The sequence below is a fragment of the Mustelus asterias genome, chromosome 20, assembly GCF_964213995.1.
Source record: "Mustelus asterias chromosome 20, sMusAst1.hap1.1, whole genome shotgun sequence".
Lineage (NCBI taxonomy): Eukaryota > Metazoa > Chordata > Chondrichthyes > Carcharhiniformes > Triakidae > Mustelus > Mustelus asterias.
The window spans coordinates 34,279,894-34,292,729 of NC_135820.1; the positions used below are offsets into that span (position 1 = coordinate 34,279,894).

At 43.7% G+C, this 12,836-nt stretch overlaps 1 protein-coding gene across 1 annotated transcript in view; it reads left to right on the forward strand.

The window, feature by feature from the left end:
- The window catches only part of quoa (quattro a), a 129,415-nt gene that overhangs the window by 33,726 nt on the left and 82,853 nt on the right, over positions 1 to 12,836 (forward strand). Inside the window, exon 4 of the mRNA XM_078236058.1 lies at positions 10,558 to 10,755. Within this exon, the coding sequence (XP_078092184.1) occupies positions 10,558 to 10,755 (198 nt within the window). The remainder of the gene's footprint in view (positions 1 to 10,557; positions 10,756 to 12,836) is intronic.

Here is a 12,836-nt window from a genome sequence, read left to right on the forward strand (position 1 = left end):
GAGGCCTGTTCTCCGTCAGTGGGGAGGAGGAGTAAATCCTGCTGGAGTGAACCACTCCTGATGGTGGGTAGATGCTAGTGGGCCCAGAGAATTCATTCCCGGGCCCGCTAATCGGATGCAAATTGCTATTTCCATATTGTAATCAGCTCCGCACCGATTTCCAGCATGGAGATGATTACGCTGGAAATCCTGGTTGTGAAGACTCACAGAGGCCGTGATGCCCAGCGGGAAGCCCACAAAACGGCCCCCGCTGATGTCTCCTGGCCTGCTGTGCTACTAGAGCACTGGAGGTGGGCTGGGAGTATTGCCTCCATGCTGTATAACTATCAGAAAACTTACATAGAATGTACAGCACAGATGTAGGCCATTTGGCCCAACAGGTCCTTGCTGGTGTTTATATGCTCCACACAAGTTTCCTCTAATCCCTCTTCATCTAACACTATCAGCACACCCCTCCATTCCTTTCTGCGTCATATATTTATTTAGCTTCCCCTTCAATGCATAATAGCTGCAGCACATTTGGTAATAGTTTAGAATTAGTTAATAATGCTGAATTGTCAGAATACAACAAAGGGATATGACTACTATGTCAGACAAGATGCTTCAGAGAAATATTTAGGCATTTCATTCACATGTTTGCACTGTGTATGTTACAAAGGCAACAAAGGCAATGACCATGCGTTGAGGCAAAATACATTTTTTAAAATGCAGCTCTTTCCCTTCTGTGGTTTATTTTCAATACTCAGCATTCTTAGCTTGCATTCCTGATGACATTTTTGAGAATGAAGCTGGCAACCAACTGTTTCATCATCCCTGCCCTTAGCTCCCCAATCATCAGTCTTACTTACATTGTGATCAATTTTGCCAGATGGAAGAGAGTTCAGCACTGACAGTTTTATACTGCAGTGTAAATGTGGTGCTTTTGATGATGATAAATGCAAGACACAGTGAAGCAGTAGCAGCCCTTCATCTCGGAGTATAGAAAGATAGATTCAATGGCAGAGGTCATGTCCTGGAGTCTTGTGAAACAAGAATAAGAGATACATTTCCAATTCCTGGCACCGGAGTGTGTCCAAATCAGACAGGGGCAAATAGATGATGATTGCATGTACTGTAAGTGATGTTATCCACTGTCCGGTACATAAATAATATATCATAACCTTACGGTGAAATTTTGCTCTCTTAAGAAGTGCAATAGAATAAAAATCAGAGCAATAACAGAAAATGGAAATCTAATCACAATAATTTAGCCAGTTGAGATAATGGATGCATTTAAATATCATGGGGTTTGGATTTTTCCTCAGCTGCAATTTCCCAATTGCACCCAACATCCATTTAGAACCATAGAACCATAGAAAATTACAGCTCAGAAACAGGCTTTTTGGCCCTTCTTGTCTGTGCCGAACCATTTTATGCCTAGTCCCACTGACCTGCACTTGGACCATATCCCTCCACACCCCTCTCATCCATGAACCCGTCCAAGTTTTTCTTAAATGTTAAAAGTGACCCCGCATTTACCACTTTATCCGGCAGCTCATTCCACACTCCCACCACTCTCTGCGTGAAGAAGCCCCCCCTAATATTCCCTTTAAACTTTTCTCCTTTCACCCTTAACCCATGCCCTCTGGTTTTTTTCTCCCCTAGCCTCAGCGGAAAAAGCCTGCTTGCATTCACTCTATCTATACCCATCAAAATCTTATACACCTCTATCAAATCTCCCCTCAATCTTCTACGCTCCAGGGAATAAAGTCCCAACCTATTCAATCTCTCTTTGTAACTCAGCTTCTCAAGTCCCGGCAACATCCTTGTGAACCTTCTCTGCACTCTTTCAATCTTATTTACATCCTTCCTGTAACTAGGTGACCAAAACTGTACACAATACTCCAAATTCGGCCTCACCAATGCCTTATATAACCTTACCATAACACTCCAACTTTTATACTCGATACTCCGATTTATAAAGGCCAATGTACCAAAGGCACTCTTTACGACCCTATCCACCTGTGACGTCACTTTTAGGGAATTCCAAATTGGGCTGGTTAGGACACATTCAAGTTACTGCTAAAATACAGTTGCAAAACCATAAGCATAAAAAGTTCCATCAGCTCAATCGGGCAGCGTGACAGAGTGTAATTTCTCCTTTATTTCAATTTAAAATATTTCTTGGTGTGTTGATCGGTATTGTTAATCCAGCTTAAAAATAGGTTTGTCAACACAAGGAAGCAGTTTATTTTATTCATGGTGTCCAGTCGTCCACCTGCCATTAACTTGCCTGAGAAGTTGAGTGCAATTTGAAGAGCCTTTCCCTTCAAATTGGTGCCAGGGGTTGAATCTCAGGATTTGAACCCGGTGTTGTAGCCAGCTTTGTGGGCAGGGCTTGATTTAGGCAAATTAGAGATCAGCCTTAATCATATTAAATGGCGGAGCAGGCTCCAGGGGCTAAATTACCTACTCCTGCTGCTAGCTCCTATGGCTTTTATGATTCCATTTTGCACCAATGCAAAAAATCATGGAAAAGGTTCCTGTAAATAATTTTGGGTGTAGGTGCATTGATGTTTGAAATTCCCCAATCTTACGTACTGATTTGACTGATCACACTCTGATTGTGCTGGAATCTGGACACAAATTAATTGAAATAGAAACAAGCAGGAACTTTCACCCCCCCCCCCCCCACCCTCCCCTGTCTCCCACCTGCCCCCCACCCCCCTCCCATTCTCCTCTCCACCCCAGCATATTCTCTTTTATTGGACTCGTACCATTTTTTAAGGTGGGGAAGTTTTTTTAAAATCTCTTCCAATGTTTCTCTCAGTCAAATGGATGGTGCATTCCTGTGTACAGACATCCTGGACCCTTGAGACTTTCTTTTATCTCAAATAATTTGTCCAAGGCTGACAAACCAACATTGCTGAGGCAGCCCAAGTATAAACCATGATTTGGACTGGGGTAGAAATTAGGCTCTCGCCAGAGGAAACGCTAGGCCCGATCCTGGCAGGAGCCCCACATAGTCAGCATAGGATCTTACTCAGATGAATGCTAATATTAATCACTGTCCTAAACGGAGGTTAAATTTAACATCAAGAAACTTAACGCTATTGCCAATTATACCCTCACCGTTGGAAATCTGTAAAGTTGACTCATCAAAAATAAATTCTGTGCCTATAAACTCCACCCTATTAGTTACAGTCCTTCAGCCATGTCAATAATATGTCCAGTCTGCCACTCTTATTTTTTGGCGGGTTTAGCCTGAAACTTTCCTTTCAGTCTTATTCCTGAAACAAAGTCCTGTTTGCATTTGCCGTAAGAGCAGGTGTCATTTGTTTGTACATTTCTGCACCAGTTGAAGCCATTAACAATATATAAATCTTAATGCATGCAAACAACAAGGCAGGATATGATTGAAGATGAGATTAACAGTGGATCATTTGGAGCTGCTACATTTGGCATGGTTTTGTCCAAAGAAATGGGGGAAAGAAAGGTTGTTCCAGTTGTGTTTGATTGTGGGGGTTGCTTTCGCAGATCTAAAGAAACACAAGCGCAAAAAGAACCTCTGTACCCTTTCTCATTGTTAAAAGACACATTTATTCAATGTGAGATTGACAGGAGAGGATTCATAGTCGGAATTCTCCAGTCTCGTACGCCCTGTCACCTCTACCAGCAAGAACAGAGAATTTGGCACTCAGCCAAATCTCCATTCAAAGCAGCGGGACTGGAGAATCCCAGCCCCGGGTGAGGTCAGAGTATTCCGGCCCATATTGATCTAATCCAGTTCAGCACATGAACTCCCAAGATAAGATGTGCTTTCCTCACTCCTCTCTTCTCATGCCATTAATGTCTTTCAAAAGATCACTTGCCTAATAAGAGCTACAGGAATGAAAATCTTTCTTAGTCAGAATCTATCCACTGCATGAATTTCTTGAATATTAAATTGGAATTGAAAGCTCAACTAACAGCAACTTGTCAAAAGTTCACAGATACAAAGAGATGGATTCCGAATTGCTGTGTGCAACCCCATTGATAGTAGCAACTTGTGAATCGAGCTTGATGTTTTCTATGGTACATTATTCCTCTTATTCTTGCTCAGAAATCTGTGATATATTTATTTAACACACATTTGTCCATTACTTTTTGTTTTGTGCAGACTACCAGATATTTGAACATAGGGGAGACGATTCTCCCAGCCCGCTGCAGTGCTCTAACAGCGCAACGGGCTGGGAGATATCAGCAGAGACCGTTTTGTGGGCTTCCTGCTGGGCGCCTGGGCCTCTGCGCATCTCCGGGGCCAAGATTTGTAGCGTCATCAGCTTCGTGTGATTTCTATATTTAAATCAGTATTTCCATCTGATTAGTGGGCCTAGGACTGAAGTCTCTGGGCCCACTAGCGTCTCTCCCCCCACCTGCTGGGAATGGTTCACTCCAGCGGGGAACAGGCAACACGACCCCGCTGGAGAGAACAGAGCCTATGGAGGCCCCTCCCCAAGGAGGTTGGGGGTAAGGGGGGGTGCCCTTGGGTAGTTTCAAGCTAGCAGTGCCAGTGTGGCCTCCTGGCACTGCCCAAGGGGCACCTTGGCACTGCCCACGGAGGGGGGGACATCAGGGATAGCCTGGAGAGGTCCAGAAGGCCAACGATTGGGGGATGGGGGGGGGGGGTCAGAGAGGCAGCGATGGGGAGTCGTGGGGCTTGCCAGCAATTGGGCTGACCAGTGATCTGATGGCTGGCAATCTCTCGGTGCATGTGCAGTGGCCCACTCACTGCTATGCTGCTGGCCTCTCAGGTGGGTATAAGCCCCACCTCCTGACTTTCAGAGTGAATCCCACTAGGGCACTCTGCAGTGCTCAAAGTGTGGGAGAATCAATCTGAAAATCCCGCTTAAAAAAAAACAGCAGGAGTTATGCAAATTGGGGACTTAGAACTTTTTTGGGAGAATCCTGGCCAGTGTTTTGCTAAGACAATACAAAATATGTTTTAAAATGACATAGTTTAGCTATCTCATTTGCTGCCAACCTCTGCCTGCACCACCACTTAGTCCTAGTAACTCTGCCACTGACTACCACAAAGTCTCTTGGCCTGAGATGGATTGACTGCCCCTGACACTTGCCTACTTTCCCCGCCCTGCAAGAACTTGCCTTCTGTGCTTTGCATCAGTGGGAGTTTTGAGCTTGCTTTGTTTTTTTATTCATTGAGGAACCTAGAAGTTCCATGTTCATAGAACAGAGACCAAAGGTAAAAAGAGTAGAAGTAAGGACAAAGTAAATCAAGAAATAATTAAACCTCGTTTTAAATGTCTTCAGATTATTGATGAAAGTGGAGGACAGAATTCTGCTTCGAGTTATTAACATTGCTCCTTGGGAAGGTTCCATTGGTTTTTCCTGTCAGAGAGTCCCATGGAAATTTCAGCTGCGTCATTAAGGCAGTAAAGACAAGTAAAGGTATGAGGAAATTAGAAAGAGTTGAGCTTGGGAGATTAGGGGTTGTGAGATTACTGCCTGTTAGACGACACACTGTTTCCTTATAATAAAGTAGTAAAGTTTTGTTTAAAATCAGTACAGAATACAGAGAGGAGGCACAGAGACCCGGATTCAATTCTGGCCTCGGGTCACTGTCTGTGCGGAGTTTGCACGTTCTCCCCGTGTCTGTGTGGGTTTCCTCCAGGTGCTCCGGTTTCCTCCCACAATCCAAAGAAGTGGCCATGCTAAATTCTCCCTCAGTGTACCCAAACAGGTGCCAGAATGTGGGACTAGGGGATTTTCACAATAACTTCATTGCAGTGTGAATGTAAGCCTACATGTGACAAATAAATAAATACAGAAAATTGCCCCAGCAAATCTGTCAACATCTAAAAGGAGGAAAGGTGTGTTAATGTTAGATCATAGAATCATAAAAACCCTACAGTACAGAAAGGCCATTCGGCCCATCGAGTCTGCACCGACCACAATCCCACCCAGGCCCTACCCCCATATCCCTACATATTTTACTCACTAATCCCTCTAACCTACACATCTCAGGACACTAAGGGGCAATTTAAGCATGGCCAATCAACCTAACCCGCACATCTTTGGAATGTGGGAGGAAACCGGAGCACCCGGAGGAAACCCACGCAGACACGAGGAGAATGTGCAAACTCCACACAGACAGTGACCCAAGCTGGGAATCGAACCCAGGTCCCTGGAGCTGTGAAGCAGCATTGCTAACCACTGTGCTACCATGCCGCTTTCATCCTTCGTTAGATCCTTCATCAGAACTCAAAAAGCTGTTTCTTGAGCTCATCCAAGTTGTCGGCGGTACTGGGACAATCACTTCACATTGGAAACAAGTGTGCAAATCGGCAATCTAATGCAGGTTTAATGCTTTATTTTCAACCCCTCCCCACGAAAAACTGAAACAATCTCGCTTTCAGGCACGTGGAAATTTAAAAGACAATTTATTGAGAGTAAACATACCCTCAAGGCACAGTCAAATCTCAAAGGCTAGGCTCACCCATAACAGAAAACTTCAAGCTTGGTATACAAGTTACTACTAGTTATCACCTAGACTGCTTTGATGTAAACATCCATACCCTCTTTGTAGGTTGCTATATAAAGGACAATATAGCATGTGATACAAAACAGCAATCCATTGAACAGATCGGGTAATATCATAAACTAAAAGAACAAAGGTTAAACCGTTTGTTCACATCTGCTGTTCCTCAAGATGGGTTCCTACCGTAAGCACACTCTGACCTGTGTTCATTTTATTGTACAACTCCACTGCTGTGTTTTGATGCTCAGCTGTCAGTCTAGCCTGTCCTTGTAATGTCACTGCTTAGGTTCTCCCTGTGCAAAAGCTCCAGTCCAGCTTTCTTTATCGTTTTAAAAATATTGCTTTACATTTACAATGCATTGTGCCCCCTGAGTGTGACCGATGTGTGCTAGATGCAACACTTTATCAAAGAATCCTACAGTGCAGAAGGAGGCCATTCGGCCCATCAAGTCTGCATTGACAATCCCACTCAGACCCTATCCACATAACCCCACCTGTTTACCCTAGGTAGTCCCCCTTACACTAAGGGGCAATTTATTCTGGCCAATCCACTTAACCTGCAAATCTTTGGGCTTGGGAGGAAACCGGAGTACCCGGAGGAAACCCACGCAGACACAGAGAGAAAGTGCAAACTCCACACAGACAGTGACCTAAGCCAGGAATCAAACCCGGGTCCCTGGCGCTGAGAGGCAGCAGTGCTAACTACTGTGTCACTGTGCCACTGGTGTGTGCACCATTGCGCCCCCCTCGCTGTGCTTTGAAGGATACATTACTTTATAAAGGACAACAACAGCAATAGATTGCATTTATATAGTGCCTTTAACATAGTAAAATATACCAAGACAGCAACAGTATCGCAGAGAACATTCATTATAATATTCTGTTATACAGTACAGTCTCATGTAGTCATGTGTATTCTGTTAAAGTCAAAAAGACTTAACTGTTGTGTGTTCTAGTAGTTAATCTGTAAGATCTCAAGTCAAAAATCTTAGTTTTATTATATATACAACAATGTCGCACATTTTTGTCCTTCGCACATCAAGCAGCAAACTTGGGCGTTCCATTTACCACACACAAATTCTGCATCGCACTTTTAGTTGTCTGTTTCAGACAACAGCTCACAGCTAAGTGAATAAAGATACTATGGGCTAGCATATTGCAACCAGGAAATTGAGAAACTATCAAAGCTGGACTGTCAACAGTACATTTCCATAGAGTGAGTGTAAACCAATTCATTCAGCCCAAGAACTTTGTTCAGTTGATTTGAGCCTGCACCATCGAACTTTCCCAAATGTATTTACAGCGAACATAAAACTTCACATAAACAGCTGATAAAAAATTAACCAATTCTTGATTATATAATTGTCGATACTGTGTTATAAATGCCTGCAAAATGTTTTCTCTGATGTTTATTCTGTGTTACAAACCTGAATATCTGATTAGAGCTTGAATTATCGGTTTGGGATCTGTTTGCAGCATTTAAAATAACTGGCAGGATTTATTCTAATTGGCTGGATGCCTGTGTTATTTTATGATCCAGATTTCACTTTGGGCTCCCTCCCTTTAGAAATTCCAGCAAGGTCAATTTGAGTCTCAAGCTAGTGGGGTAGCATTCAGGAACTGGCAGCTGAGGCAGGCTACTTTTTAATAACAGTCTGTAATTGAACTGAATGAATTTTAGTGTTGATTTGGTATTCATTCGCACAGTTCATCTTGAGCCTCGAGGAGGAACAGAGATTTACAAATGACCTTATGTTCCTTGCTACTTTATTTAGTGAATGCAAATCCCCAAAGCCAAGTGATAGCCTCCTCATTTGTTGAATTTAAGATGATTAGTCTGCCACTGAGCCTGTAGAGGGAATTCTCCTTGGCAATGTGCAGCGTTGTTTGTGACTTTCCATAAGTGCATAAGGAGTTTGAACTGAGACCCCAGCAGTTGAAGTTGCCCTGGCTTGCCCCAAATCTAGTTAGCAAAGATCACTGGGTAGTTCCAGCCAGCTTGTGGGTTTTTCGGTGGCTATTTGGGGGAGTGATGTTTGCAAGGACAGGAAGCCAGGGGACGGGTATTGAGTGGAGAGTTCCAGTAATGATTTACAACAAGATTTGGGTGTGATTACCTTTGCCAAATAATGTACAGTACTCTGCTTTGGACAAGTGCCGAGGCCCAAGGTTGGTTAGTAGATTGTTTCTGGTTTTGACTATTGCTGTTTTCTTTTCACATATTCGCAGAAGGACAAAGTCCTATCTAGAGTCACTCTCAAGTATGTTGGGTTGGGATTATGCTTTAGTCTCTGGCCATCCATGTAGATATGCAGATCTCGTGTGGCACTGGCATTTTTGAGGTGGCTACGCTGGATATGGTTTTAGTGGGGTTCATTGTGAGATGCCACGTGCTGCAGTAGTCCAGCAACTTTGTAATGTCTTCATTAAGGATCTAGTCTAGAACACTGAAGGTTAGTGCTTGGTGGCACTATGGACATCATTGGCATGAATGAACTTGAGGAACGTGGCTGTTGGCAGTATATACGTTGACTAGAATCTGGATTAGCACCAAAGCCTTTGGTAGTTTGTTGGCCTTTGTCCTCCGTGTACTACTTCCTTACCCAAGGTTCACTCTGCATTGTCTTTTGAGAAGGAGTGGTTCAACAATTGTCCCAACGCAGGTTGGAAGCATTCTGGACAGCTTTAGGATGAAGCCAGTATCCCACACTGTATCTTTGGCAGCGGTGAAGTCCAACAGCACTATGCTTGCCTTCAGGTTCTTTTGGAAGCCATTTTTGATGTGGATGGTGCGTGCCAGAACTTGATCATATGCTGTGTCCCTTACGGAAACCAGCTAGGTCAACATTAAGGACGGTCTCTACTTCTGGGGATATGCATTGCACGGTAACATTTGCTACTGAAGTTTGATTTTAAAATAGTTGAATCTTAATGGATGTATAACTAATTTAACAATGAATGTTCCACTTTAATCAGATTGAATCTTGAGAAACGAAAGGTACACACCAGATTTATACAGAATAAATTGCAGCTGGTTGCTATCGACATTAAAAAACTAAGAAGCATTGTATGTTTAAACTACATTGTCCAATATACAAATAGGTTCCTCCCTGGAACTAATAGCCTCACAGGTCTATTTTATTAATTCAACACTTCATTTTTGCTGAGAATGTTTAGAATTCAAATATCTATTTTTCCCTATTTCCTCCCAATTATCTTTCTTTCTGAAGGTAACAAGTCATATTTGGTTTTCGCTGTTGCTGGCTATTATCTGGTACTTTGCTGAAGTAATATTTCTTCATGTGAGAGTCCAAACAGAGTCCAACCATGAGAGGCATCAGAGACGAGCCTGATCTATCTATCTTTTTATTGATGGTCATACTTTCCATCAGCCTTAAACAGATGGAAATCTGGAGTGAGGACTATTCCAATGGTTATTTATTTGTGTCCTTGTGCCTCTTTTCAAATCAGCTGCCTTCAAACAGGCCAAGGGGCAACAATCACTTTTGGTCCAAGTTAGGGGTCAGTGGTTATGGATGGATTGCCCCTTGTACACCTGACCCAATCATGCTTTCGACTGGAGCATATCTAGCTAGTTTTCCGCCCACATCCAAGTGAAAATGACCCCTTGGTGGCTTCCTGACTTTTGTGGCCCAGGATTAGACTTCTCTGCCACTGGGGAGGCTGCAGTATTTTACTTGTTGTAATTCCAGTCCCACCCCAATGTCAACTGCCCTCTAAAATGGCTAATCAACTCCCTATAGTCTCAAGAGTAAGGCCCATCATCACCGCCAACATCATCACATGTCAATGGAAACTGATCAGTAAATACCAGCCTTGCCAGTTAGTCACTTCATTAAAAATATTGTTTGAATGTGAAAAGTAGCTGGGGTCAGTTGTATGTTTGTCTAGGGGTATTGGACTCTGTAGGGAAAATGATATGTATTTGTTTTATCCAGCCCTAAGGAAATCTGATTCTCGGTGCAGTCAGGTGTAGTGTTTGGTGGAATAACACAGCGATCCTTTCTTTTCCCCAACAGATTTCAGTACAGAGGTTCGAACACAATCAGATGCACCCCTTCCATTGGGTCAAAGAGCTGATAAAATCTCACCATCACCTACTACTCGTTTACCAACCAGTGACTCCTCCACATCAGAACATCACCAAAAGAGGTTTGCTGCACGGTTGCTGGATCTCAACAGTGATCTGTTACATTCAGGAGTTGCTTGTTTACCAGGTACCCTTCATTCCAGTCAAACTATCAGCAATAAATGCAAAAGCACAGGGAAACTGGGTCTGAATTTTCCAGCAAATCTCAGGATAACACGGGTGTCCTGAGCCTGCGCCCATCAGGGTGTTTTTCACTCCGTCCTTTGGAGAGGCGGCCACTTCTGCATCACCATCAATCAGGATAGTGGGATCCTGAGATGGGAGACTCTGAGAGCCTGCAGCATATGCCGGCCAGCTGGCAGCCCCACTAGGAAAAGTGAATGCTGCTGATGTAGGTCGAGGAGTGTGAGGGCATGGCAAGGTGGAGGTGCTCTCTGAATAGTTTGGCAAAGTTAAAACTGAATAATGCCCACAACTGTCAGGCCACCACTGTGGATGGGGCAGGATTGCTTGTGGCTGTGACAGCAGCCCTCTGATCAGAGCAGCAATGCTACAGGGTGAGTCATAGGAGGTGTTTATAGCCCCCTGGCCTTCCTTGGGGTGGCTACCTCAGTTAGCTGCCAGGCTGCAGCCTCATTGGGTGGCCCATCTGAATCCGGAAGGTCTGGGCGGCTTCAGCAATTTGCACCCAAGTAGGCACTTAAGTTTCCTAATTGTCTACCCACTGCTGTTGGGCAGGTAACTAGTGCCAGTTTAACTAACCCCTGGCAAGATCACCCAGAGGCAAGAATGTATCAAGGAGACAATGTAATTCATATTTTCTCATTTTGCACCCAACCTTTCCTCCAAAGTCCCTTCGAGAATTTAGCCCAGAGTCCTATGTATGATAACATGTTCAGAATAACATGAAGAACATTGAAGGCATTATTTTCTAAAATTAACAGTGTTGGAGCCAGAAGTTCTCAAGCCCAGTGCATTTTTAAATCTCTAAGGCATATGCCATCTCTCTAAATATCAAGAAAATGCTATTCAACAAACACTGAGCAAAATTAGTTCATAGATTATTCACTTTTGATAACTCTGGGAGTTGTTACAGTGCAGTAAAATTAGCAGATGCAAAATGCATTTCATAATTGTAGCCCAATGATTGAAATATGCTCCTAGATATTTTATTATAAAAATACAGCTGAGGGATTAACAGAGAATGATAGTGAATGGTTATTTTTCAGACAAGAGTGGGGTATACAGTGATGTTCTTCAATGGTCCACCGCTCTTTTTGATACTCTGTTCACCAGATTGATTCCAAGGTTGAGGGGTTGTCTTATGAGTCGTGTGTGTGTGTGTGTGTGTGTGTCTGTGTGTGTCTGTGTGTGTGTCTGTGTGTCTGTGTGTGTCTGTGTGTGTCTGTCTGTCTGTCTGTCTGTCTGTCTGTCTGTCCTGTGATGGACTGGCGTGCTGTCCTGGGTGTATCCTGCCTGATGCCGATGTCCGTCGAGATAGGCTCTGACTCCCCATGACCCTGAATCAGAGTAAGCGGTTCAGTGAAGTGAAGTGAAGTGAAACAGAAAAGATTCTAAGAGGGTCAGAGATGATGAGAAATTGCAGGACAACTTGAGAAGGTTGTTAGAAAGCAGGTAGCACTTTTAATTTTATAAAGAAGAGTACAGATTACAAAAGCAAGGAGCTTATGTTAAAGCTTTATAAAATGCTGGTTAGACCTCAGCTTGAGTATTGTGTTAAATTCAGAGCACCACACTGTAGGAAGATTGCCAATGGACTTTTGGATGGCCTGCAGCATTCCACTCCCCTCCCCCGCACCCCACCCCTCCCCGCACCCTCCATGGCATCTCCCACCACGGCAGGTCTGAAAAATCCCGACCCAGGTTCCAGACCTTGATCAGTTCCCGGTAAAAGACCTGCAAAGATGTATGGGACTCCCCAGATTTATAAACCAGAGTTGTGTGTCATAGTTGAAGCTGTGCAGCTGACTGATGGAAGGAATGTGTTACCAGTATACACCATCTAGGAGGGGGTGTGTTGGTAATTCTGCTTGGACTGAAGGCAAAATGTCACCACTAGGAGTGAAGAAACGCCAGAGCCAGATTGTCTTCCCTAAGCGGGATTTCAGTGCCTCAGCAGAGATCCAGAGCACACTTTTGTCCAGGTAGAAATTTAGTGTCTCCTATAACTTGATGACAAAACTCGGG